We start from the raw sequence: 25,024 nt of genomic DNA on the forward strand, positions 1-25,024 counted from the left end.
GAAACACGTTTTCCTGTAGTGCTATCCATGGTTCCTTCAATTGTGAGTATTTTCCCTTTCCTTGCTGATGAAAAACATGCCCAGAGCATGATGCTGCCACCACCATGATTGATGGACAGACAGTTAAAAATGTAGTCTCATCTGCAGTACCTTATTCCAAAATTGGGGAGTCTTCCAGTAGCATTGGCCCCGCCCACCTGTTATCTCCGCTCATTTTCATCTCACTGAGATGCTAGCCCGAAGTGATTGGGTAGGCTGGACCAATGATTTCAAAGTTAATGCAGTCTATGCCCATTACAATGGTTGGAAACGTTTCCAAATGGAGAGTACCCAAACTCTCAAAAGTGAGTGAGTCTGGTGAAACCAGGCTAGTTTTCCAGATGCCTTTGGCAGTCTTCAAAAAAGCTTCATTTTGTTCATGCAATGGGCTATTCTTGGCCAATCTTAGGTGTGTACAATTTACAGTGGTCCTGTGAACAAACACTCCAATCTCGGCGGTGGATCGTAGTAGCTTGTGGGATATTTAATGGTTTGGATATTTTTTGTTTATAAACCAACCCTAATCTGTAGGCCTACTTCTAGAATTTTGTCTGTGACCTGTTTGGTCTTCATGGTGCACATTGTTCATTGTTGAAACTTGCTTAGTGCTGTTGCAGATAGCAATCTTAGAAGGTTTTTCAATGTAATGGCTAACTAGCTTTAGCTTGGGTCACATTTATCACTCTGAATCAATCAAGTCAATTCTCCGACAACACCAAACATTTTCAGAACCTTAGCTTGGCATAAATGACTGTCATTCTCTTTCTTGTTTTAGACCATAACAAGTGGCGTCATAATTAACTAGGCTGTGGAGAACATGTTACAGATCATCACAGAAGTAGCCTATTGAACAGAACTAGTTTAGCAAAATAGGAGTTTGTTCAGAGTAAGCCGTCTAGAAAAACTGCTTTTGTTTGTAAAGTCCAGACCCCAGTATGCAACTTCGGTCTGTCAAAAAAAGACAGATGTTATTTACAAGCCCATTTACAACGGCCCATTTTAGAAGATATATAGCGCCCTTCATGCTCTTCTGGCATCCACATGAATAATTAAGTCAGCTGTACACTGATTGGCTGCCTTACACCCAATGACTCTTCACAACAGGCTCCAGCTTCTACTTGATCTAACTAACTAATGGTTAGTGATTGGTCAATTGAGGATTTAAGTAGTGTTATATAATAATGTATAGCCTAAACATCAACCGATTGAGAGTTCGGTTCCTTGGGAAGGTTATGCAAAGTGCCAGCATTCCCTGTAACCTGGGGCATTTATGAGCTGGGCTGGTTGACTGGTTCGGACTGTCCTGAATTGAATGCTCTCTGTCCAAACTGAATCTATTAAATATGCCCTTCTATCGTGTCTTATTTCTCATAAACGAACAATGTGAGTTACAGATAGAAAATAGGAACAGGGCTTCCAACAAAGGACATTCCAATTGAAAACAATGTCCAATTAAACAGATTTTGTGACTAAAATTCTTATATGGGATGGCTGTGATCTTTAGGGCCTCAGAACGTACTGCATTAAAAACAGAGCTGTTTCTGTAAAGAAAATCAAAGTATAGGACTGCTCAATTATCGCAATTGCAATCATGGCAATAGGCACCATCACAATTACCAAATCGCAAAAGCTACAAATAATTGCACAGTTAATATTGTCACATTTTGACTATTATATTCATTTCATCCTCCTTTCTGTCACTACATCCTTACATGTCACTTCTGGTTGGTGGGTGTGCGTAGCCGACTACGCGAGGGAGCTTCACAGTTGGCTGGGGGTGCTGTGCCAGAGACTTTCTAATGAAAAGGCACAGCACTCAAAGAATCTCCCATAGATATGTATGGGGTTAGCCTATATCGTAACGCAAACATGGCAGTCGTCTACACATATTCCTCCCCTTCCACCGACAAAAGTTGTCATGTGAATAGGCTACATTGTGCCAATCATGTGGTATGCTGTAAATACATCGTGCCAAATGTGTTGTGATCTCACAGCAAGGTTGGTGTGTCGTGATTCGTGAAGTATTGCACACACGCAGTTCTACCCGAAATAGATGCCCGATAAGTGCCCAAAAAGCGTTGAGTGTAGGGACTTGCCTAAAAGGACTTTGGCTGTGCTTCTATGTGTGCATTGTGCTCACCAATCAGGGGTGGCACAAATTAAAGAGACATTTGGAATATTAAACTGAATCAATTAACTGACATTCAAAAATCATATCGTAGGCTAAATTCATAATCACAATATCTGTTAGAAAAAAAATGCAATAAGATATTTTCCCCAAATCATGCAGCCCTATATTAATATATGTATTACTATAATACTAGTGTACTTCTTGAAAGTTGGTCCAACGTTTAGCCCATTTAAGACATTGTTCTTTTATGAATCTTTCATTGCAAGCTTTGGTGAAGCATTGCTTTCTTGTACGATCTTAGGTACACAAACACTATTATTGTGTATTGTCAAGTGTAATATTGAATATCCAATAAACATAATTGACAAAAAAGGAAGAAATATTTAGACTTGATCCAGAAATGCCGCCATCTTATTTGGGTCCAAGCTTATTTAAATGGATCAAGGTAAAGTGGAAAACTGTCCTGTGGAGACATAAATCAATTTGTTTTATTTTTTTGGAAATCATGGACTCTGCATCCTCCAGGCTAAAAAGGAGAGGGACCATCCAACTTGGTATTAATGCACAGTATAAAAGCCAGCATCTATGTATGGAGGTGCATTCGTACATATAGAACAGGCAGCGTGCACATCTGGAGGGGCACAATTAATGCTGAATGATATATACAGGTTTTGAGCAAAATCATGTTGCCATCTAGACATTGTCTTTTCAGGAAAGACTTTGAATATTTCAGGAAAACAAGACCAGACTGCATTCTGCACATATTACAACAGTATGGCTCCATGGTCTGCCTGTAGTCACACTGTGTGCTTCATGGAAGAAAAAATACAATTGAGACTCTATTTTGTGAATGAAACACAAAGCAACTATTCTCATCAGTTCCTAAACATTTACAAACTGTTGTTAAAAGAGAGTTGAAGCATCACAGTGGTAAATGTGCCCCTCTCCCAACTTTCCTAATGTGTTCTTTGCCCTATTCTCAATTAAATATGAGTTTACATGATCTGAAAATCATTCCATTCTGTTTTTATTTACATTTTACAGTGTCCCAACTTTTTAGGAAATGGTATTTTATTATAAAACCTTGATTGACTTATTAGGTACTCTAAGTCAGGGTGTCAAATGTCAAGATTACATGGGTGCTTACAGGTAATACAGTGCACAATATATGTCCCGGGTGGCCTAACAGATCCTCATCAAACCTTGCATTGTTATTCACTACAAATGCACTGATTACATATGCACGGTTGTGAGAGTCACTCCAATGCACTGGAGGTTAAAGCAGGTGAAGGCATACTCAAAAGCTTTATGTCGAGTTTGTCTTTTGTGTATTGATTTTCAAAAGTATAGGAAGTTCAATTATATCACGTTCAGTTAATAAGTAAACCTTTCACAGTCCAACATACAGAAAATGAAAAGCAATTTAAAGCTTGAATCATAAGCGATACTTTTTTATTCTATTTTCATAATGCTGCATAGCAACACAAATCCTTAAATCTATATTAGGGTTATAAGCATGGAGAGAGCTTTGCCCCGACTAGTAACAGTATACAGTAGAACATTTATCATAATATTCATCTTTTGTTATTGTAATCTAATTAGTAAGTCAGGCAACAAAAAGTGTCTCATGCATCATAGACTAAGCCATCGTATGGTGTGTTGGAGTATTGAGCAGACCCACTGATGTTTGCGCTTACGATCTAGCTCTTGGCCAAATCAATTTGATAATTTAGTACCAAGTTAAATTCATTAAATTAGCTTAAGTTAGATTTTGGGTGTTACCTGTCATTTAAATTGAGGCCCAATGCCTCAAAGACCCAGTTTAGTTAAAGGCATAACTTTTTTTGCAGTCAAAAAAAGAATTCTTTTAAGACTTCAAATAATAATGTAACTCTGAAAAGCATACTATGATTTCACAATTCAACCATTTCTATTAATTCTTGTAGTACTCCATTATTAAACATGAATTGTAAAAATAAATGTACTGAAACCTGAAACAAAAAATAAAAAATAATCCTTTCACTGTTCTGTCAGAGTTACATCATTATATGCTTGTGCATGTTTATTTAGGACAACAACAAAAAAACCTTTTGAACTTTTAAGACCCAAACCCAGAAATATTCACAGTTCCATTGTGCCATACATAAGTGAAATTTGTATGCAAATTCACAGTTTCTATCTAATGTACCTTAGATATGCATTCAAGGATATTCAAAATATGTATAGCACCCCATATATTACCAGATATTAGTTTATACGGTACATTATGTGCCGTTACTCCTTGAATACATCAGCGCTAAAATGCATGTTTCATGGCCATAACCTTGTCAGGTCAGCATTTATATTGTGTACTACCTTGCCACGAGTGTATGACAACATCTTAAATATAATGCATCAGCGAAGAGCATCCACCTAATGCATCCAACTAATATTAACTGGTTGAAATAACAGTGACAATTGTGGTTAACACACATACTAAATGAGTGGTGATTTATAATCTCAGCAATGGAATTTATTGGTTTCTGATCATTGTTTTCAATTGTAGTGAGTGCAATCTTTTACTATATGGGAGTTTGACTATATGGAATGCACAAAGACAAAAAAGACACTCTTTGCTCAAAATGTTGGAATGACAACATTACTAACATCACTCAAATGGCATCGAAAGTCATTAAAGGGGCACACATTTTTGCAGAACATAAGCTTGTAACCGCTACCTTGTCACCTCAGAATTATCATAATATAACAGACACAAAGCTTAATGTTCTGCAAGATTCCATTCATCTTTAATGGAAACCAGAAATCATTACATTAATTGATAAAAATCAGCAGTAATTCTTTACTTCAAGTGGATAGCTTCGTACCAGACAACTGGTCGGAATACAGAACTGAAATCTTGCATGACCTGCAATCTTGAAAACTGGCATGAACTCTATTTTGAACGTTCTTCCTGCTTAAACATCAAGCCCTTTCACATGTAACACATTACAGAAAAAACAAACAAAAGTATTACACTTCCCTTGATATCCAATACATGGAATGCTATAAGTTCTGAACTAATTCATCTAAGCTGGAAACTTTCAACATGCAATTGTATGATTTCTCAAAAAGGTGTGTCATTAAGACTGGGTTAAACATAAGAAATTATAAAACTATAGGAAATTATAAAATGTCCCTTGTTGTGACATTAATTGTTGACTGTGTAATCAGAATGTTAGAAATGTATTCTCATGTAAAGTTGCTTGCCCATGGCCACATATCCACCAATGAAAAAGGGCAGCATATTGCATAGCATGCTGCCAAGGTCCAGGAAAGTTTGGCTGGACAGCCTCGCCAATGTTCCAAACAGCGGGACACTGTCTCTTAAAAGTGCTGCTACAATATCATTAATAATCTGAATTTGTGATCCCTTCTAAAATGTGCCTCTAGGCAGTCTACTGGTCATATAAAAATTACACTGAACCTGAATTACAAACACTGAGTCATATGAAAATGCTACTTGAAATTTGTGTAAGATCATTATTTCACTGTATGAACAGCGGCGTGATTGTTGCTTGTGAGTTTTCTCATCTCATCTCAGTATGGAGGAAACATTTGTTATAAAATCCTCAAAATCTTCCAACACATTTTCTGCATTTCCTTAAAAGTCAGTTACTAACAATATAGTCTTTTGTAATCGCAGCTGTGTGTTGGATGTGATCACTCTTCAGTCCTTCCACATGAGTATAAAGTGTTCACTGAAGGCGAGGGAAATGAAGGCAACAACGATGAACAAGCATGTTTAAATCAATCAAACATTAATGACCACATCATCGTCTTCGTCCCTGATATCCTCCGAGAGTCCATCCAGAGGCCTGCTCTCATCATCCAGCCCGCATCCGGGACCGATAATGTAACGGTAGTCTCCGCCAATGGCCTGTGCTGCCCCCGATGACACCATCAGCCAGTCTTTTTCGTCCTCCTCCATGCCCACGCACTGCCAGGGCACGCCCCAGGAACCCCCAGGCTCTGGACCCGAGGAGGCCCCGGCCGGCTGCTCCGCACACCCGTCCAGGTCTTCCCCCTCCAGGTTGACATAGAGCTGCGGCTCCTTGCAGGGCGCTGGAGAGAGCCCACCCCACAGGCTTTCCAGCTGGTCGATCAGCTGCTGGAAGCTGGGACGGCACTTGGGCACGGGGCTCCAGCAACTGTGCATGATCTCGTAACTGAAAACAGAGTTCAGAGTTCAGAGACTGGAAAGTGCATGTCATGATAGACCAACATAGTACATGGAGTAACTGATTCAGTTCTTATGTAGCTAGGGTCCACCAGAGTTTAATAGCATGTAAATATTTCACTCCAACTTATTTATTCATGTGTAGAGTGCATGAAAGACATTTGACCTTTAAGTAGTAATACATATTCTGGTATATTTTCAAGGATTTGACTGAGCCTGGTAAAAATACATGTTAGAATCGCACAGGACACCATCACTAGCGCAACATTTCCTCTGTATGAATTAAACAGTAAAGCTTCCATTAAATACATGGCACTTCACAGGGGAATATCTTTCATGGCCTGTGTAAACAACTCATACAAACTCACATGTCATCACGGCAGTCTGGAGGCTTCTTGAGCCTCTCTCCCTTGATGAGGTACTCATAGATCTCAGAGTTCTCTACCCCAGGGTAAGGGGTTTGTCCACGGGCCATAATCTCCCACATGGTCACTCCAAATGCCCACTGAGAGGAGAGAGAGAGAGACTTACCATGTTGAATGGGAGTAATTAACGCATTATAAATGTTTGGCTACATTTTAGTTCAGTACAAATGTGTGTATAGACCAACAAGAGATCAAATGGGCACTCTCTAGGTATAGATATGTATTGATGGATATTGTGGCTTATTTTACTTGTTTTGTTTCACCGTGCTTTCTCACAAAGTCAAATTCCTCTGTATATTGTACATTTGTTGAATAAAGCAGTTCTGATTCTGACGCCACTTCTATATGCATGTCATGTATATTTTCCAATAAGGATGAGACTGTAGATGATTACCACATCACTCTGAGTAGTGTAGACGTTGTCAGCTAAGCTTTCCAGTGCAATCCACTTGACGGGCAGCTTGGACACAGAGCCTTGTCTGTAGTAGTCACCGCTGTACATTTTCTTCGACAGGCCAAAGTCCGCCACACACACAGTCATGTTTTCATTTAGCCTAAAATCATAAGAGACCAGTCTTTAATATGGGGACTGTATGATATTATGGAGGGTACACACAGGTGAGAATGCCCAGTTCCAGGTAGGTTCCTCACTGAACTAACTTACATGCAGTTTCGAGCTGCCAGGTCCCTGTGGATGATGTTTTTGCTGCTAAGATACTCCATCCCCCGGGCAATATCCAACATGAACTGGATCAGCGTTTGCAGCAATAGTGTCTGCAGCAGAGAGAGAGAGGCAAGCTGACTCACTTGACTTTCCACTTAACCCTCACCTAATTTCCAAAACAATTCACTATTGCCTGCAGGATATCATTATAATATTGTTTATAAGCAAACAGATAGCATGTTCAGAGGAAATATCCTGAAGCATCTTGAATGTGAGAGGCCAGATATATATATAAAAAAATTGCACACAGTGAGCAGGAAGCAATATCCTGGTAGGAGGTCATTTCAGTATTTATTCCCTTATGGGTTTCAGGCAATATCCGTTAGCATGTGGGTCTTTTGCCTTTAGCGACCAAATAAGAAACAAACAAATTGGATCACTCACGAACGGCTCATCCCCTAGGCGTGACATAAGAAGAAACGTGTGCAGGTCCCCGTGCTTCATAAAGGGAAGAATCACCATGGGGATGGGCAAGCGTTGCTGGGGACGGCGATGCAGACTCACCCCTGGGTGGAAGACAGAAATCATACAAACAAGTTTCAGGTTAAATATGAGGACACCGACAAGGCCAATGTAACCTTATGTGTTCCACTATATGTCCTTGAACTGCTTGAATGGGACAGCTCATTTACGTTTTCATGACCTAATCTCAATTTGAACAGATCACAAAAATGGGAATTATAATATTTACAACCTTATATCTGTATATTTATATTTTCCTATTTCTCTTGATTCTATTTATTAATTTTCTATTCAACATATGACTTTCAGCTAAAAATAAGTGTCAAAAACAGAAAGTTAACTGGGTAAATTATTGGGTAACTTGTCTGATGTGAAATTACATTGTGAATATGAACTAACCTATGAGTTGGATGACATTGGGGTGATGGAAATCCTTCATATAGGCAGCTTCTTTAAGGCACTGTTCAATGTCACTTGAAGAACTGATGTCAGCTGAAACATTAACAAAAATATGCATCTCATATGTTAGGAACGAAAATGGGAAAAACCAACAGACATGACAAAATGCTGCTACTGTACATGACAACCCTGGATTGACACAGTGTTTTTGATGTTAGGAGCCTGTTGAAGGCTTTGAATATCACAATCCATGTGTGATAGAAGAGTGTGGTATGAAGACACAGACTCACTTTTGAGGACTTTCACCGCCACCTTCTGAACAGTGCTGTCCTCCATCTTCAAAAACGCCTCCCTCACTGACCCAAACTCTCCTAACAAAAACACATTGCATTACAGATAACGATAAGGGACACGACCCTATTTCACCTGCAGGAAGACATATTTTTTATACCAACAGAGACCAACTCAGTCTTTGGGTTGTTGAGTCCATGCCTTAGGGGCATGTTTTTGTAGCCAAGGACACTTTACTCCTTGATGCTACTGCAATAAAGATTTCATGACATGCAACAATGAAGTTTTTATTAGACACATCAAGTGTCACTAAGGACCAGCAGCCTGTAAAGTATTTCTTCAACACGAGTCTTTGCTTGATCAGCACTTCCAAGGGTGAGCGGTATTTTGGATACACACACAGGGACAACTGCAGCCCCACTTACAATAAAACCTTGGTCTTTCACCTAAGCGCAGGGATTCAAACCATCACTTACACTGTCTGATACAAGTAAATACATCAAACCGATCAGAGTAAGTATTACAAACCTTTTCCAAGCATATGGCCCAGTGTTAACAGTCTTTCAGAAATCAAAACATCTCGCAGTTTGGTCTTCAGGTCCTCGTTGATTCCCAGGCTGTCCACTAGGGGGACACAGAGGTAACATTCAGTCAGTAACATTCAGTTAACAATCAACTCTACTCCACTGAGAGGCCTAGTCCACACGTACCAAACCGATCTTTTTTTCCTCCGTCTTCCCTGGAACCGTATCAAGAATATTTGCGTCCAAACGGATCCATCTCAACACGACTCAACACGTTACTTCATACCCCAGGCCTATAGGTGACACTGTGTCTTTACAGAAATCACCAAAACTGGCAAAACTTGCGCTTTAAAAACAGACAGAATAGGCTACGGCGAAATGGCTAGTGCAAGGAAACCAGAATTGTTTGTGTGGACTGATGGTGAACTGTCAACTGTAAAACTAATAAACTTTATTTTACGGTTTGTGAAGGGTGCAGTCCCGTCCTTTATTTGGCTAACGCAGGTAGGCCTACTAATCACCTTTACTTTCTTTGGTTGTAGGATAGTCCGTGATTCACATTAGTTTTGGCTATCACCACAATTAGGCTACTAAACGCAAGGCTTACCCAAGTTCTAGGCTATTCTGTCGCCACATTTATAATATTGCTATAAAACCTTCGTTAGTAACAGTCAATACTTTTGCCTGCATCAAATCGTGCATTCGCATTCAGTGTGCTACCATCGGCTTAACGTGAGTTCTAAGAGTCTTTGTATGCTTATATCTGATTTCACTCGACTGTGAATGCATGTATATATGTTGTAAGACGTGTAAAATAAATGAATGACACTGGCACTACGCACAAATTAATGTAGCCTAAACTTACACCGCACTTTCCTAATAACTTAAGTTCTCTCGCGTCACTGACAGTAGCTAGAATGCATAAAAAACACCGGGAAAAACAGTGTTCAGTCCACCAAGTAATAAGCTATCGGCGCTGCGCAGCATCAGTTGTGATATTTATCTTAACGGAGTGTAATCGTAGGTAATGTCATGTATGAAAACTAGTGTTGTTAGGCAATACTATAAGTGCAAGTCCAGGCAGCTGAGGTGTGGCGATGACATCATCGATACGCAAGCAGGATGTGCGGTTTCGCTGTCTAAACGAACTAAAACGGGCTACGGTTTCAGATTTCTCCACTCTGGGACTAGATTTCAGAAAAGTGCGGTTTCGGGCAGTGCGTTTACAGGATTCGTTTGGACGCTCGGCCAAGACGAAGCAAAACCTCTGCGTTTAACCTAAAAAGCGTCTCCGTGTTGACAGGCCCTGAGACAAGCAAATGGAAATAGAGGCACCCTTATTTGTGTTGGGTGCCAGCATGCAAAACTTACAGGTGGATTCTGGCAGCTCTGCACACTGCCTGTTGAAAGACCTAGCCGCTGTGAAAGTGACTGTGGTCTCCGTGCCTGGTGGCTTGAAGACAGACCTACGGATTTAAAGTTGAAATATTGGTTTGCAAGAGTTGTGAATGAAAGACAATAAACATAGACATATGCAGTGTACATGCGTCATTGTGCTGGCCAATTTTAGTTGTCTCTGTAGATACAGCATAGCCTACATATGTTGGAGACTAGTGCACTGCTGGCAGAGGCCTCAGAAATCACAATAAACAATATTATTTGTTTGCAATAACAGTTTATCAGATAATGCAGTATCTATGTCTTGGTATCTTTTACAAAATCAAAAATGTCTACCAGTGTTTTAGCCGAAAATAGCAGAGCTACGCAAACATACCAGTGCACAATGGTGTAGGGCACTTGCATAGAACAGGGGTTCTCAATTTGGTTTTGGTACCAGGGTCCCCTTGTGGGAGAATTTTTTTTCTGAGGACCCCCATTCAATTGTATCTTGATGATGTGGACTGACAGTTAAGCTATACAACAGTAGGAATGGTTCATTATGACCTGAGTGAAGTGATTAGTGCTGTAGATGCAATAGTCTGGAAACACAAATATTTCTTCATACCCTTGTTTCTTTTTTCCATACTTATCCAGACCTGGAAATTACTAAAATCAAATTCCATACTTTTCCAGGTTTTCCATACTGCGTAGGAACCCTGCTGTTAAAACAGTAGGGTCGCTATGTGATTTTTTTCGCTATGTGATTTTTCTCTACAAATATGCAACCATGTGAATGAGACCAATTAATTACTGATCCTGTTCATCCACCTAGTGTTATCATTATGGCCAAATAGTATAGGCGATGGGTGGGATATATTTTGTATGTAATATAAAAAAATACATGCAAAAAATTAGTATGCCACACTCTTACCCAAACTGTGTCTCCTTGCCCCTGCGTTTGACGAGCACGGTGAGGAGGAGGCCCACCATGGTGGCCACCAAGAGGCCGATCAGCAACCCCACCCACATGTGCCCTCGTTCAGTGTGTCCATGCAGAGCTGAGGTACCACAATACACACACACAGCCATCGTCACAACACACACACAGGGCCATAAAGCAAATAGTCACACTAACACCACTCAAGCAAAGCATACAGTTTTATAGCACTCAGTCATGCAGGTTGAAGAGGCGATTTTAAGAGAACTGTATTGTGGGTACTTTATACAGTAAAATAAAAACATTTAATTACTGTGAATAATTAAAACAATACATGTCCCACACAAAGATTGAAACACATAGAAAATGTTCAGTTTCAGAGGGAAAGGTAAAATTCAAATTAATTGAAAATTGCAATCTGTCTGATGAAGGTGTAATTTTGTGATGCCCTTGCTGGTAGTGAAAGGAAAATGGGAACGGGTGGTGTGCACTTACCTGAGGCAGGCATAACCAGCACAGGCTGGCTCCAGGGCCCACATCCCACCACTGTACACGCTGCTACCTGGAACGTAGCGTTGAAGAAGCGACCCCCACCTGACAAGTGGGCTACATTCTCCTTATACAGCAATGCATCCTGGGTAAAGAGGAGGGGGGGGGGGGGGGGGTATGACCTTTATGTATTTCCAGAAAAGTATGTGGTCCAGGTTAAAATTACCATTTTTTTCAATTTTAAGAAAATAAATAAATAAACTTAATCTCATTTAAATATCATCTTTAAAATTATAGCAATATGTGCAATGGGCCTGATAGGTGCAACGTCCCAAGGGCTAAAGCAACCTACTCATAAATGTCTACTGAAAATACTACATTAAATAATACAGTACATGAGCTCATCAAGAACTTTCATTAACAGAGGATTATAACATGAAAACATGTCCACACCCATTTTAAGGGTGCATAGCCTACATACTGTAATAACAAGCCATTCACTCAAGACTAAATGTAGTAACTGTGGTTCCACACATCCGATCCTACCCACTTAAAACAAAGAGAAAAGTGAGCCTGGTTACTGCTCTTAATCTCGTGACTTTTTATAGGAGGGTGACTGGTACAATGAAATGAGGTCATGTTGTTAGAGCCTCTGACTGATCCAGTTGAACAAAAAACAAGCCCATTCGTGAAAATGTAGCGACCATTCTCAAGACCAAATCTACAGAAGGACGTCTTCACACATTCATAGGTTTCTGAATGCTTCTACAACTGTACCAACACTATCAGCAATACATTTATTTGTGTTGTTGGTGGAACTGTTGAAAGTTTTTATGGTCAAATGTATTTACAATGGCAAGAAATAGTATGTGAACCCTTTGGAATTACCTGCATTAAGGTATAAATCTGTCTTAAAATATGGTCAGCTTCATCTGAATTACGATAATGAATGTTGTTGGTGGAACTGTTGAAGTTTTTATGGTCAAATGTATTTACAATGGCAAGAAATAGTATGTAAACCCTTTGGAATTACCTGCATTAAGGTATACATGTGTCTTAAAATATGGTCAGCCTCATCTGAATTACAATAATGAACAAACACATACTGTATAAACACGTATAAACGGTAGATACCAAGTTCAAACTATTGGTTGAGAGCAAAATTACGTTAATTGGTGGAATTTTGAGCAAAACTGTTGTTTTCATTAGCAATGAAATAGTCTACAATGGAAGTCTGTGGGGCAAGCTAGCACATCAGAAAACAAAGTAAAACAACAGTATTTTATACCATTATACCATATAATTAGACTTCTGTGGTATCTACCGTAAATACAGCCTAGGTCGTTTTTACTCCGGAGTATTCCTTTAACAATGCTGGTTGGAAAAAGTAAGTGACCTCAAGCATATCTGATGTTAACCCTGCCTTGCAAGAAAAAGATCTCAGGAGACCTACAACAAAGAATTGGGCTACAGTGTAATCTCAAAGAATTTAAATATTTATCAGCTCGCATATCAACAGTCATACAAATGATTTAGTACCATGGTGTGTGTGCTTAGAAGTGGGAACCCAGCCAAGAGGACACAAAATGCACAGTGCAGAATTATCAATGAAGTAAAGAAATACCATCAGAAAGTGATCAGATCACATTTTATGTGCAATTAATGCAGAAAACCAATTATAAAGAGGGTAGCCGTGGCCCACTGGTTGCCGGTTCGAGCCCCGACCAGTGGGCCGCGGCTGAAGTGCCCTTGAGCAAGGCACCTAACCCCTCACTGCTCCCCGAGCGCCGCCGTTGAAGCAGGCAGCTCACTGCGCCGGGATTAGTGTGTGCTTCACCTCACTGTGTGTTCACTGTGTGCTGTTTGTGTTTCACTAATTCACCGATTGGGTTAAATGCAGAGACCAAATTTCCCTCACGGGATCAAAAAAGTATATATACATATACATACATACATACATATACATAAAGGGTTCACATACTTTCTCTTGTCCTTGTATGTTTTAGCTTTGTGTCAAATGGCCTGCTTTACAAATTCTAAAATCTTGTTGCCATGTACTCTGTGGTATGTACTGCAAATAGAAGTTACACCGTGTTATCATACAGTATGTTCCCACACTTAATAATAATAATAATAATAATAATAATAATAATAATAATAATAATACATTTAATTTCTAAAGTGCTTTTCAAGACACTCAAAGAGGCTTGTACAGTTGTGTACTGATGTGTACCTGGCTGTCTCCACCCTGGCTCCACTGCACCTTGTAGGCCTGAAGCTGCCCTCCAAGTTCCTCTTCCTCCAGAGCTGCCCAGGTCAAGGTCAGCTGCTGTTCCGACAGGTCAAAGGTGAGGTTCTTCGGTGCAGCCAAGGGCACTGTTGTAAGACAGTGACAAAACAGTTAATGTAGCCACAACATAACTAATCATTTTGCAAGCAAGAAAAAATGACATTTTGTTGAACTGTAGTGCCTGCCAACTAATGTGATATAATAAGCCTCACTCAAAGTTGCATTTTACTGAACACAACCATTCAATTATTCTGCACCGACACATTCAGGTCTTATAGCTCTCTTAAAAGAGCAAAACACTTATCAATTTCTGTTATTTAGAGGACAATTGATACTTTTCTGAAGCACTTTTCTTCATATGGGGCATGTTTGCGCTGCTCCAAACTTAACAGCACATTCATAGTCCATATGAGTAAAAGCTGTACACAGTTCAACAACTGGCACACCCTTACGTTCTTTCACATCACCTCCAGGGTGCAGTGATGAGCTCAGCCTACAGGGGGCGCAATCATCGCATGTGTGTTAGCAGGAGGAACACATTGAAATGGATTGGGGCCATGCACAATGAACCATTGTACCAGCAAGGCTGGAATCCACTGGCAGAGTGCCAGCACTGCCCATTTACAAACATGCAAACAGGGTCACCATCAGAACCCCTCTCCCACCTCCACCCACCCACTCACTCACCCACCCCCTCAACATCACCACCAGCCTTCTAACACCCACCCACCCCTCATCCAGCGCAGCTGTGCTGCTCAGAGGGCTCTGAGTGCACGAGGGTGGGAGGTTGTGACTGGAGGGGGCAGATCTGGGGCCTCCCTGACAAGCTTCCCCCTCTATTTGTTTACCCAGAGACTCCATTTGCCATCCCACAACAGGCCTCCAAGCAGCAGCGTGGTTTCTCAGGCCCCAGCAGAACTGGAGGCCCAGCGTGCCCAGCAAGAGTTACTGACAGCCCTCGCGTGTGCCTGAAATGTTTACAGCTAAAGCGGAACTGATCCTGTGGCCCATGTTTATGAATTCTGTTTGTCTCACACCCATGCAGTCAAAAAAAAAAAGCATGTTGAGGTAGATTGAAGAATGCCATTTGGAAATCATTAGAGTTCTTGAATCACAATGCAAAACCGTGACAGTTTGGCTGAAATAAATATGATCATGATTATGTATAAAACTATTGAATACTTTGTTGATGTTGGGTGTTGTGAAAGAATACCAATGGCATAGAAATACCATTGACTAATCAGTGCGTATATGGGGGAATGGCATATTCATCCTGTAGATCGCAATCTGTTTCTATAATAGTGCTGTCATTTACTGACTACATAGGAAGAATAAATTATATACTATTTATAGTGAATAGTGAAGTCTGTTCAGAAACTAACAACTTAAGTTAAATGAGGAAACAAATACCGGTATGTTATTGCCATACCTGATTCAGGGGTCTGAAAGTTGACCCAGGATGAAAAGGGGGAGAGTCCCACTTCATTGGCACAGCGGATTCGCACACTGTAGTTTGAGTGCCACTGGAGTCCACCAATCACCACCTGGAATGGCGGCACCAGCACGCGGCGTTCCGGAAGAGCAATCTTCCGCCCAGAGACCTTACACATCTTTGACATCTGCATTTTAGAGGAAAGGGATGCGGTCATTCCACTCACAAGTACACCATCTGAAAGTTCTCTAGAACATATGCTTCATCCTCTTCCTGTGTCCATGTGTCTACGTGTGGAGATAATAAGGGGATGGGGCATTGGGGTGGTGGTGGTGGGGTTGAGAGCTTAGAGAAGAGAGGAGGACAGAGGGGGAGGAAGTGCGGCCATCACTTCGGGGCTAAAAACAAAAGCACAGCGGCTGGGCCGGCCACTTGGGTCAACGGGGGCGAAAGCAATTTCCTGGCGCAGGCCCAGTCACTTATTGTCGCTCTGAGCTGTTTACATGACTCTGCTGTGGGCCACTCAAAGCACTGGGGCACAAACACGCCAAAGTAGAAAATAACTGGACAACAACAACAACAACAACAACAACAAAGGGATCGGATCGGCAGTCACAGAGCATAGCTATGACATGTTATGACGTGTAGCTCCCAGTGTAGTAACCAATAATAACCACCAGCAATGACATGCTTTAGCCATGACCACAGGCCCTTCAGAAATGTGCGACCTGGCCTGATCCAAGAACTGCTCAGATGGGTTGTTTAGACTGCAGCGGATTAGCCGTTTATACTTTCTTCAATAAGGTCATGTAAAGGCTAATACAAGTAGCGGCCAAAAACACAGTAAATCTCATCAGTTGATGGAGGCTCCAGTACCTGTATGGTGCAGTTCAGCAGGTCTGAGTGACCAGTGAATCCAGGTGACCACATTAGAGTGATGTTACTTTCCAATGACTGGACCACCTGTACATCTTTAGGGACTCCTGGTAGCACTACACACAAACAAAAACACACAGGCTCAAGTGCAGGCTACAAAGACAAACACAGCACAACATTTACCAATTGGATCAGCAATGTTTTCAATAGGCCTGCAATAAAACATTTTATGCAACAGCTGATGTGAAAGTCTTTGACAGGCTAGGCACTGTGCTCTTCATTCATGTTTAGTTTAAAGCACTATTTAAGTCGATTCATTTTCATTTCCTAAACAACTGAAAATGTGTATGAGCAAATGTCAGTTCTCACCGACAGCCGTACCTTTGATATGCACGGTGCCTGTGCGGGACACAGAGATTCCCCTGGCGTTCTTAGACTCGCAGTAAAACTTGATGCTCTCATTGATGCCTGGAAGAGAGAAAACAAACAGAGTGGTGACAGGAGGAATGCTAAATGAAGGTTTCCAGCGCCACATGCAAAGACTCCAGCACAGTAAGGAGTGAGGAGGACCATATGGCTGAAACAGTCACACACTCAAAACATAACTAAGATAATATATCTGCCAAAGGGCAGCACGAAAGGCTGGAATCCAAGGATATGAAAACCAAGGATAACATAGTTTAGAGACTCTTATCTTCACTTGAGGCAGCCGTGGCCTACTGGTTAGGGCTTCAGGGTAACCGAAGGGTTGCCGGTTCGATCCCAGACCCAGTAGGAAAAATGTGGGCGCGGGAAGTGGTTGAGCTCGGCTCTCCCATGCCCACATCCACGGCTGAAGTGCCAAGCAAGGCACCTAACCCCTCACTGCTCCCCGAGCGCCACAGTAGCAGGCAGCTCACTGCTCCGGGTTAGTGTGTGCTTCACCTCACTGTGTGTTCATTGAGTGCTTTGTGTGTTTCACTAATTCACAGATTGGGATAAATGCATGCAGAGACCAAATTTCCCTCACGGGATCAAAAGAGTATATATACTTATACTTATCCTGACGGATACTAACTATTGCTGTGAGGCTTGGATATTTCAAGACAATAGTAAAAACATTGCATTCATAAAAGGGACACATGCTCATGCTTATGTAATTTGTTAGCACGTTCGAAACTGAATTACTAAATGGAGGAAAACATGCAGGGGCATACAAGATTTCCAGAGAATATGGCCTGAGGCTATGCACCTGACCTTCAAATATGGTGAACCATAAACTTGTCTCAGTCACTTGTCTGTACTTGCCTTATTAGTCAAAACATAAAAAAAACTTGCTGGTCTTCACAGAAACCCACAGAAACCTCAAAAGTGTTCAGCCATTATGTCAGAAAGCTCATTTACAGCACTCTCAATTCTTCTATAAAATCCTCATCTAAGTAGCTGCCCTCTGGTAGGACTAACCTGCATGACGCAAACATACATGCAGACACGGCAGTCTTCCCTGTTGAGGACTGCACTCTCATTGCTGAGTGTTTGTCAAATGGATCAGCCTGACAGACTGATTTCATAAATGTTCTGTTCTGGGAAAACAACACTTCTTAAAATGGCAAATGTATTGTCGCTACAGCCTTGCTGCTGGATAACATCGATCCTCTCCTAATGCGGCCTGTTAGCAAGAAAGCACCACCAGGAGGACAATCCATTAGTGATGTGTAGCAATGCTCCAAAGCATTCTCACTGATGGGATAAGGTAGCACCAGAAGCAAGCAAGGCAAATGGATGCACATTTTCTTGTTGTGAAAGTCACATTAGATTTTCATATTTTGACAATGATCATACCGGTCAAGATTTGCACATTTTTAATTTCTTGTATCTATTCTAACAATTTTATCCAAAGTAACTTAAAAGTAAGGTAGACGTAAAAGAAAAACCAAGCAACAGGCTACGAGGGTTACAAGAAAGCCATTGAATAAAGTGTGACAGATCACCATGACAAATACCATAGAAAGTAAGTAGGTGCTGAAAGTCCAGGAAGTGCACAGGAAGTACAAAGGAAAGATTAGGAGAATCCAGTTTTTAAGCAGCCACAATAGGAAGGCAAACACAGCAAGGTCACAGTGCAGATTTGTGAGGACTGAGTGAGGGGGGAACTCATGACTAATAACCTTTTTATTTTCACTCACGGCACACAGATACCGCAAAACAACTTACTGAAACAACTAACTGATGAGTTCATGATGTAAACAAAAACAGCTCCTAGCTTGGCACACTTTCCTAACAACATCAAACTTGCAACAAAGACAAATGAAGATGACTTTCTTGTACTGAGACAGCTCAAGACGTGCCCAGCATTTGAATGCTTGGGCTGTTTCCAATTATCCCACTCCAAGACCCTATAATTTGATGACAATTTCCCCCTTCTACAGAAGTAGCAGGCATCAGTCTGAACACATGGACTTGGTGAACCAGGCAATGAACATAATTACATATGAGACTTATAACATACATCAACACAAGAATTTCTGATGCGATATTATTCAAGTACTTAATAACCCTTCCATAGGTTGGGCCTCCATACTACTGTTGGAGTTGTTATTTAACCTATAGCTAACTATGCCCTTGTCACACCCATAGTGAATGTTTACTAGCAAACACCAGTGTAGACATAACACCCCAGCAGAAAACCCTTTTGCTGGTTCCAGAGAAGCCTGCTGATCATTCCCACCCAGCGATAACCACAATAACCACAATAACCTTTGACACAATGTAGTCATTCATGTGACTAAAGTAGTACTCAATGCAGATATCAGATGTAATGTCATGTGCCTATCATTCATTAACCAGTTACCCTGTTGTTTAAAAAGCAGCCACACTAAAACCAAGCAAAGTGCTACCTGGCTAGATGACCAGTCTGAAAAACAATATCTCTGCTAATAAAACATGTCCCACATTCTCATAAGAAATGAGCTCATCCCCTTCCATGCCAGCCCTCTGACACTGTCAATGACATCTCGCTGTACAGCAGCTTCTGCAATTATTCATTCAGATCAATACAGGCATAGTGGAGGTGACTCGTGAGTCATGATTCATGAGTCATGAGTCACCTCCACCCACATGGATTATTACTGGAGAGAAAGGATGAGACAGCCTTACCAGGAACGTGCAGCACGGACGGGGAGGACATGGCATCCCCCACCTGCACCCCTCCCAGCCACCACAGCACCTCCACAGGGTCGGGGGGCCCCATGGCGGCACAGGTGAGGTTGAAAGGGACCCCGGGGAAAGTGGCAACATCCTGGGGCTCCAGCACAAAGTGAGGGACACCTGCAGGAGAGGACGTCAGGTGGCAGGGAGTGCATTGTTAAAGGGGGTGTCAGGAGAGTCTGAATATGGCAGTGAGTTGACTTTTAAGAAAGAAGCAATTCCTCCAAAAAAGGTGAATTCTCATGTTCTCTTTTACTGAACCGAAGTTACACTACATAAGAACGTTCCAATGCTCTGTTACAAAACATAGAATGGTTCACATACCATCTTAATCTTAATACTTTCTGAACAACCATTTTGGCTGGATGTACATTGAGTAAAACTGTAACCAATGGCAGACAGATACAAAATCATCTTAGAGGGAAGTCTGATAAGTACTCTGCTACTGCCACTATTAAGCAGAAATGTTTCAAATTTTAGTGTGGCAGACACAATACACAAATTTGGGCATGTGTATCGCAACCTACTAAAGCCTTCACGATAATAGCATTCTATAAGAATTGATAGACAAAATGGAAAAGGGAAAGTGTTGCATTACCTTCGACTGTAATCCAAGCCGGTTCAGACGAAATGGTTTTTCCGTGTAACTCTACCTCACACCAGTACTTTCCTGCATCCTGCTGCTGCACGCTTCTCACACTAGAGTCAAACAGTCGATTATTATTTAACACAGAGTATGGACTACATACAGTACATAGTATCTGAGATAAAAATGAGACGAGCAGAAGTCATAACAGTAAATAATTATGTTATACTGAGTATGAACTATATACACAGTTCATAGTACGGTATATGAGATAAGAATGAGACAAGCAGAATGCAGTCATTCATAGTTAAAAGAAATAGAATGGGCATGATCAAAACATACTGGGAGTTGCAACAGGACCTAGACCAGTAAGAATTCATAGTAGTGCATTATTTGAATGTGGTCCCTAATCCAGACAGCAAAATAACATTTACACTGCTCTTTTGGTTCCAGTACCCACAAGACTTCCAGACAGACATGGCACTATGTAGGAGACCTAGGAAATTCTTACACGCTTGTTAACACCATTGCTTTGACCCACTTGCAGACTGAGCGTCATAGAAATATGAACATGCTGCTTTCCCTACATGAATGATCTTTTATTGTGACGTGCTCCAAGACTTTAGCATAACTTCAGACCTACTGTATATACTGTGGACTGCCTGGCACTCGTGCAGGAGCTTAACGGCAATGACAGCATCCGCCAATGTCGTTCTAGGTCACGTTACCGGCAGTCCAGAGCCTAAGCGTTACTCACAAAGGGCCTGACCACATTCCAGTCCTCTTTCAACCATAGGGTGGGAGCTTGTTGTACCTGCCAGGGGTGGACCCCCACTTTATGTCTGGCTACTTACAAGCTCTGCTGAATAGAAAGCGATTTAAAGCTGATTAAGACAGCCTAGATCTGAGCCCCACCATCCCTTCTCTTTTTTATACTTTATTGTAGTGCTTTCACATCCAGTCACACGTTATTATATGTTTTTTCCTGTTGCACTTCAACATTTAACAGTTTTTTTATTTATTATTTAATAACAAAAAAACTCTATCCCTTCTCAAACAACTCCTCCCACCCCCTCCACCTTCTACCTCCATCTCCGTAATGAATTCCAGTATGTCACAAAAAAAAGGCTTTAAAGATAAGAGCAGCCTCTTTGCCACTATTTATGGTTGTACAAAGACTGTTTCTGTACACAGAGGGAACCTATACCAAAACATGGCATGCCAACATGCTGCCCATGTCTGAAGTTGTACTTACAAACACTGAGGGGCTTTTCACACTCAAAAGCAGGTTGAAAATGTGATGTAAATGCACAGGGTACAGCACACACTTGAGTGGTCTACAGACAAAAGTTCATATCAACAGAGGATCACAGGGTCGTAGCTAATGAATAATTAGCCCTAGGTTATGTCAGCAAGCCAGAGGTCACACACCTACAATGGAACATCTCCTGGGACCAATGTCAGCTCGGGCCTTTTAATATCATTAAAAACATTGTAAAAATGTGTAAGGGACAAACACTTGCAATTCCTCCAAATATTATTCATATACATGCCAAATTTTTAAGTTTCTTATTTGACTATAATAATTTGAATATTATATATCCATTTTCCCCCTTGATTCCAGTGAAACTATCATAAATCTAGATTCATTACGCATATAGTGAAATATTTCAAGCCTTTTTGTTTTGTTTTAATCTTGATTATTACGGTTCATGGAACTCAAAAATCCAGAATCTCAAAATATCTCACTAAAGAATTTATAATACACAAATGTCAACCTGAGAAGAGCTCTAATCAATGAATTAAGTCAAACACCAGGTTTCCTGGTTTCCTGAGCCTATAATCTCGAAGTCTTGCCAGGGCAGTTGACTTTTCCCACAATTCTATTTTTTGAGATGCACCTGTATTGTCTTTTATCAATATACATTTGAAGTATAGCCTAAATTTGGCATGCGATACAACATTTGGCATGGGGATGAATAATATTGTGCTTAACAGCAACACTCCTCTTAGAATACTTGATGAATCCCCAGACACTAGATGAACTATTTGGTTTAAAATTCTGTTGCCCTAATACTCCAGCCAAATAAACATTAATTAACCAGGGACAGATAACCGTCTCTCAAACAGCTGCAGAGCGTGAAGAGCTCCTTTGTATTCTTACAGTGAATGACAAAAAGTACCAAATGGGGCACATGTTAATGCAGATGTTATCCAAACAGGTCAGCCTTTAACTGCACCATCCAAACATCACACTGTCTACGTCTTTCTAATCCCATGATGTAGTATGCTCCTTATAGTGTACCTGAAGAAGGTCTCCCAGTGCTGGGCCTCCAGAGTGATGTACATCTGGTCTGTGCTGTACAGCTTTTCCCCGTCCTTCATCCACACAATGTCGGGCTCATTCATGAGGCCTTCGATGGCACAGCCAAGGCGGGCCATGTTGCCCTGGGTCACCGTGAGATTGGCCGGGCTCTTGGTGAACCGCAATCCTGGCAAGGACAATGCTTCATAACTTATACACAGGTTGAACCAAGTATGATTTAACAAACACAATAATGGTCAACTGCAAGCAAAGGGACAGGCTCCCATTTGGAAGGCTAACAGTAGATGTTGTAAATGTCCTTAATGAGTTGGGAATGGTCTTTGAGGTTTGGTCAAATGAATAACTTTCAGCAAGAGGCTTTTGTGTGTTTGTGTGTGTGAGGGTGTCTTAGTGCCCTTTGTGCCTGAGCTTTTCCATAGAGCTTGGCTGATGTGCTTGCTCTGACTGGGTCCAGCATACGTCATGCGTTGCAAGCTGCAAAAGTCTCAAAGCACACCACTGTGATCCAATACAGCTGTGAGTGACAGTAGTGAAGACAAATCAAGTATCAATACCAATATTCTCACAACAGATACAGTAGGAGGCCAGAAAGAAACAACAGAGTGAAAATGTCTCCAGAGTAGCAAATAGTGTGTGTGTGTGTGTGTGTGTGTGTGTGTGAGAGAGAGAGAGAGAGAGAGAGGAACGCTACTGAAGCCCAAGGGTAAAATCCCTGTAAAAGTGTTACTTTGTTTTATACAACCAGAACGAATTCTTTAGTGCCTGTGATACTGTGAGGTAGTCATCTGCGGTAGGTTATCACTACAGCCTTGTGAGGCTGGTATCTGTGGTATCACATTTTACAAACAACTGTTAGGCTATAAAATAACAGGACGGCTGAGGACGTGGAACCTCGAAAAGATATGAACCAATTTCCAAGGTGAACAGACTGAAATTAAGTACTTTGGGTTTTCGAGAAAGATACCAAAATGCTCAAATGAATCATCATCCCATAAGCGTCTTAAAACGAAGAACGTGTTCAAATTCATCATACAAAACAGACATTGATTCCCCAAAATACCAACACTTGACCGGCGAGTTCTTTCTGTGCTTAAAAACCTAGATGACTTACCTTCCACTTCCACATTGTTAAGGAGAATAAGTAATATGCAAAAAGAGATCTGCATTTTTTCATCCTCTAAAGCACTACGTGCGCTCCTCTGGATCTAATTCTTTCTCCCAAACAACCTAACCAGTGAGCGGAATTGTTACATTCCGGGTTTGTTACATGTCCTGTCAGTTCGGAGTCTCCATAAGCTATAGAGAAGCGACAACTTGCGGGGTCCTCAAAAGTCATTTGACCAGAAAAAATAACTCTTCATAAGGTAAATAAATCAAAACACAACGCCGACTTCCCTTATTCAACCGCAGCCATACTCCCTAAACAAGTGTCACAGCTCTCTCCAAGACGTCGTGAGCCGTGTGTTAACGTCCTCCCCGGGTAGCAATCTCAGAGGTGATTGGACTGAAGTAGTGTGCTTTGCAAGTCTGAAGTGGGGGTTGTGCAAGAATGCCGCCTAGGGACGCCGCAGAGAATATTCAATGGGATAGACAACAACTCCCATACTCCAATAACCAAAATGAGCGTTCAATGGAGAGCGCGTATTTAGGCTTGCTATTTCATAGAATACAGAAGATAAGGATATAGGAATATTTCATGATCTACAACGTTTTATTATCGGAACGACAGAAAGAGATACAATGGACTTTTACGCTTTGACAGTTTGCCTAAATGTTTTTTTTTTAAGAATAAGCTTACCGTGGTATTAAAACTGACCTGAAATCATTCAGACCCTGCTAACTCTTATTTTCAGGCCTATACAAAACCAAACTGATGTGCACGTTTGAGACAAACAAATGGACCGTCCTAATTAAAATGACAATCGGGACGTTGCATGCCGAATAATCCAGAGCTCCATGGTCACCATCAAACCCATTCACAAAACGTGGACACAAGGAAAACGAGAATAAGCCCATTGAAATACATTATGGCGATTTGAATTAAGGCACCTTCAAACAAAATCATTCCACATCATAGGCTACAAAATACAATACGTCTACCAAAAGTTTAGAAAGAAATACCAAAATAAATGTAAGAATCAGAGTTTGTCTACTGCCAACAGGTTAATGGAATCAGACCATAATCACTGATATGTCTTGAGTGAATAAAAATCAGTACTGCACTATGCTATTTGGAGCTGCTGTGAAGGTCTGTCTCTATTATTTGCTACTTACTATGTCTCACTATGGTACTATGGTATGGATTATCTAG

General features: G+C 41.1%; 1 protein-coding gene across 1 annotated transcript; it reads right to left on the reverse strand.

Moving 5' to 3' along the window:
* Positions 1–4,627: 4,627 nt before the first annotated feature.
* tyro3 (TYRO3 protein tyrosine kinase) lies at positions 4,628–24,208 on the reverse strand. Its single transcript, XM_042072533.1, has 19 exons — positions 23,825–24,208; positions 22,693–22,879; positions 20,400–20,500; positions 19,751–19,921; positions 16,997–17,083; positions 16,616–16,731; positions 15,737–15,926; positions 14,251–14,393; positions 12,024–12,162; positions 11,523–11,649; positions 10,583–10,677; positions 9,216–9,311; positions 8,687–8,767; positions 8,397–8,489; positions 7,920–8,041; positions 7,476–7,585; positions 7,206–7,365; positions 6,755–6,891; positions 4,628–6,375 (listed from the first exon to the last, which is right to left on the reverse strand). The coding sequence occupies exons 1-19, from the start codon at positions 23,877–23,879 to the stop codon at positions 5,961–5,963; spliced, it is 2,625 nt and encodes an 874-aa protein (XP_041928467.1). The 5' UTR covers positions 23,880–24,208; the 3' UTR covers positions 4,628–5,960.
* Positions 24,209–25,024: the final 816 nt, after the last annotated feature.

Source organism: Alosa sapidissima, chromosome 19 (assembly GCF_018492685.1).
Source record: "Alosa sapidissima isolate fAloSap1 chromosome 19, fAloSap1.pri, whole genome shotgun sequence".
NCBI lineage: Eukaryota > Metazoa > Chordata > Actinopteri > Clupeiformes > Clupeidae > Alosa > Alosa sapidissima.

Bases quoted from the DNA above. Each gene is read 5' to 3' on its own strand.
- tyro3 (XM_042072533.1), bottom strand. From the start codon at position 23,879: ATGCAGATCTCTTTTTGCATATTACTTATTCTCCTTAACAATGTGGAA. The intron at 15,927-16,615 runs GTACTGGAGCCT...TCTAAAATGCAG, and splicing joins TGCTGAACTGCACCATACAG to ATGTCAAAGATGTGTAAGGT. The intron at 8,768-9,215 runs GTTTGTAATACT...TGTTTTTGTTAG, and splicing joins GGGCCATATGCTTGGAAAAG to GAGAGTTTGGGTCAGTGAGG.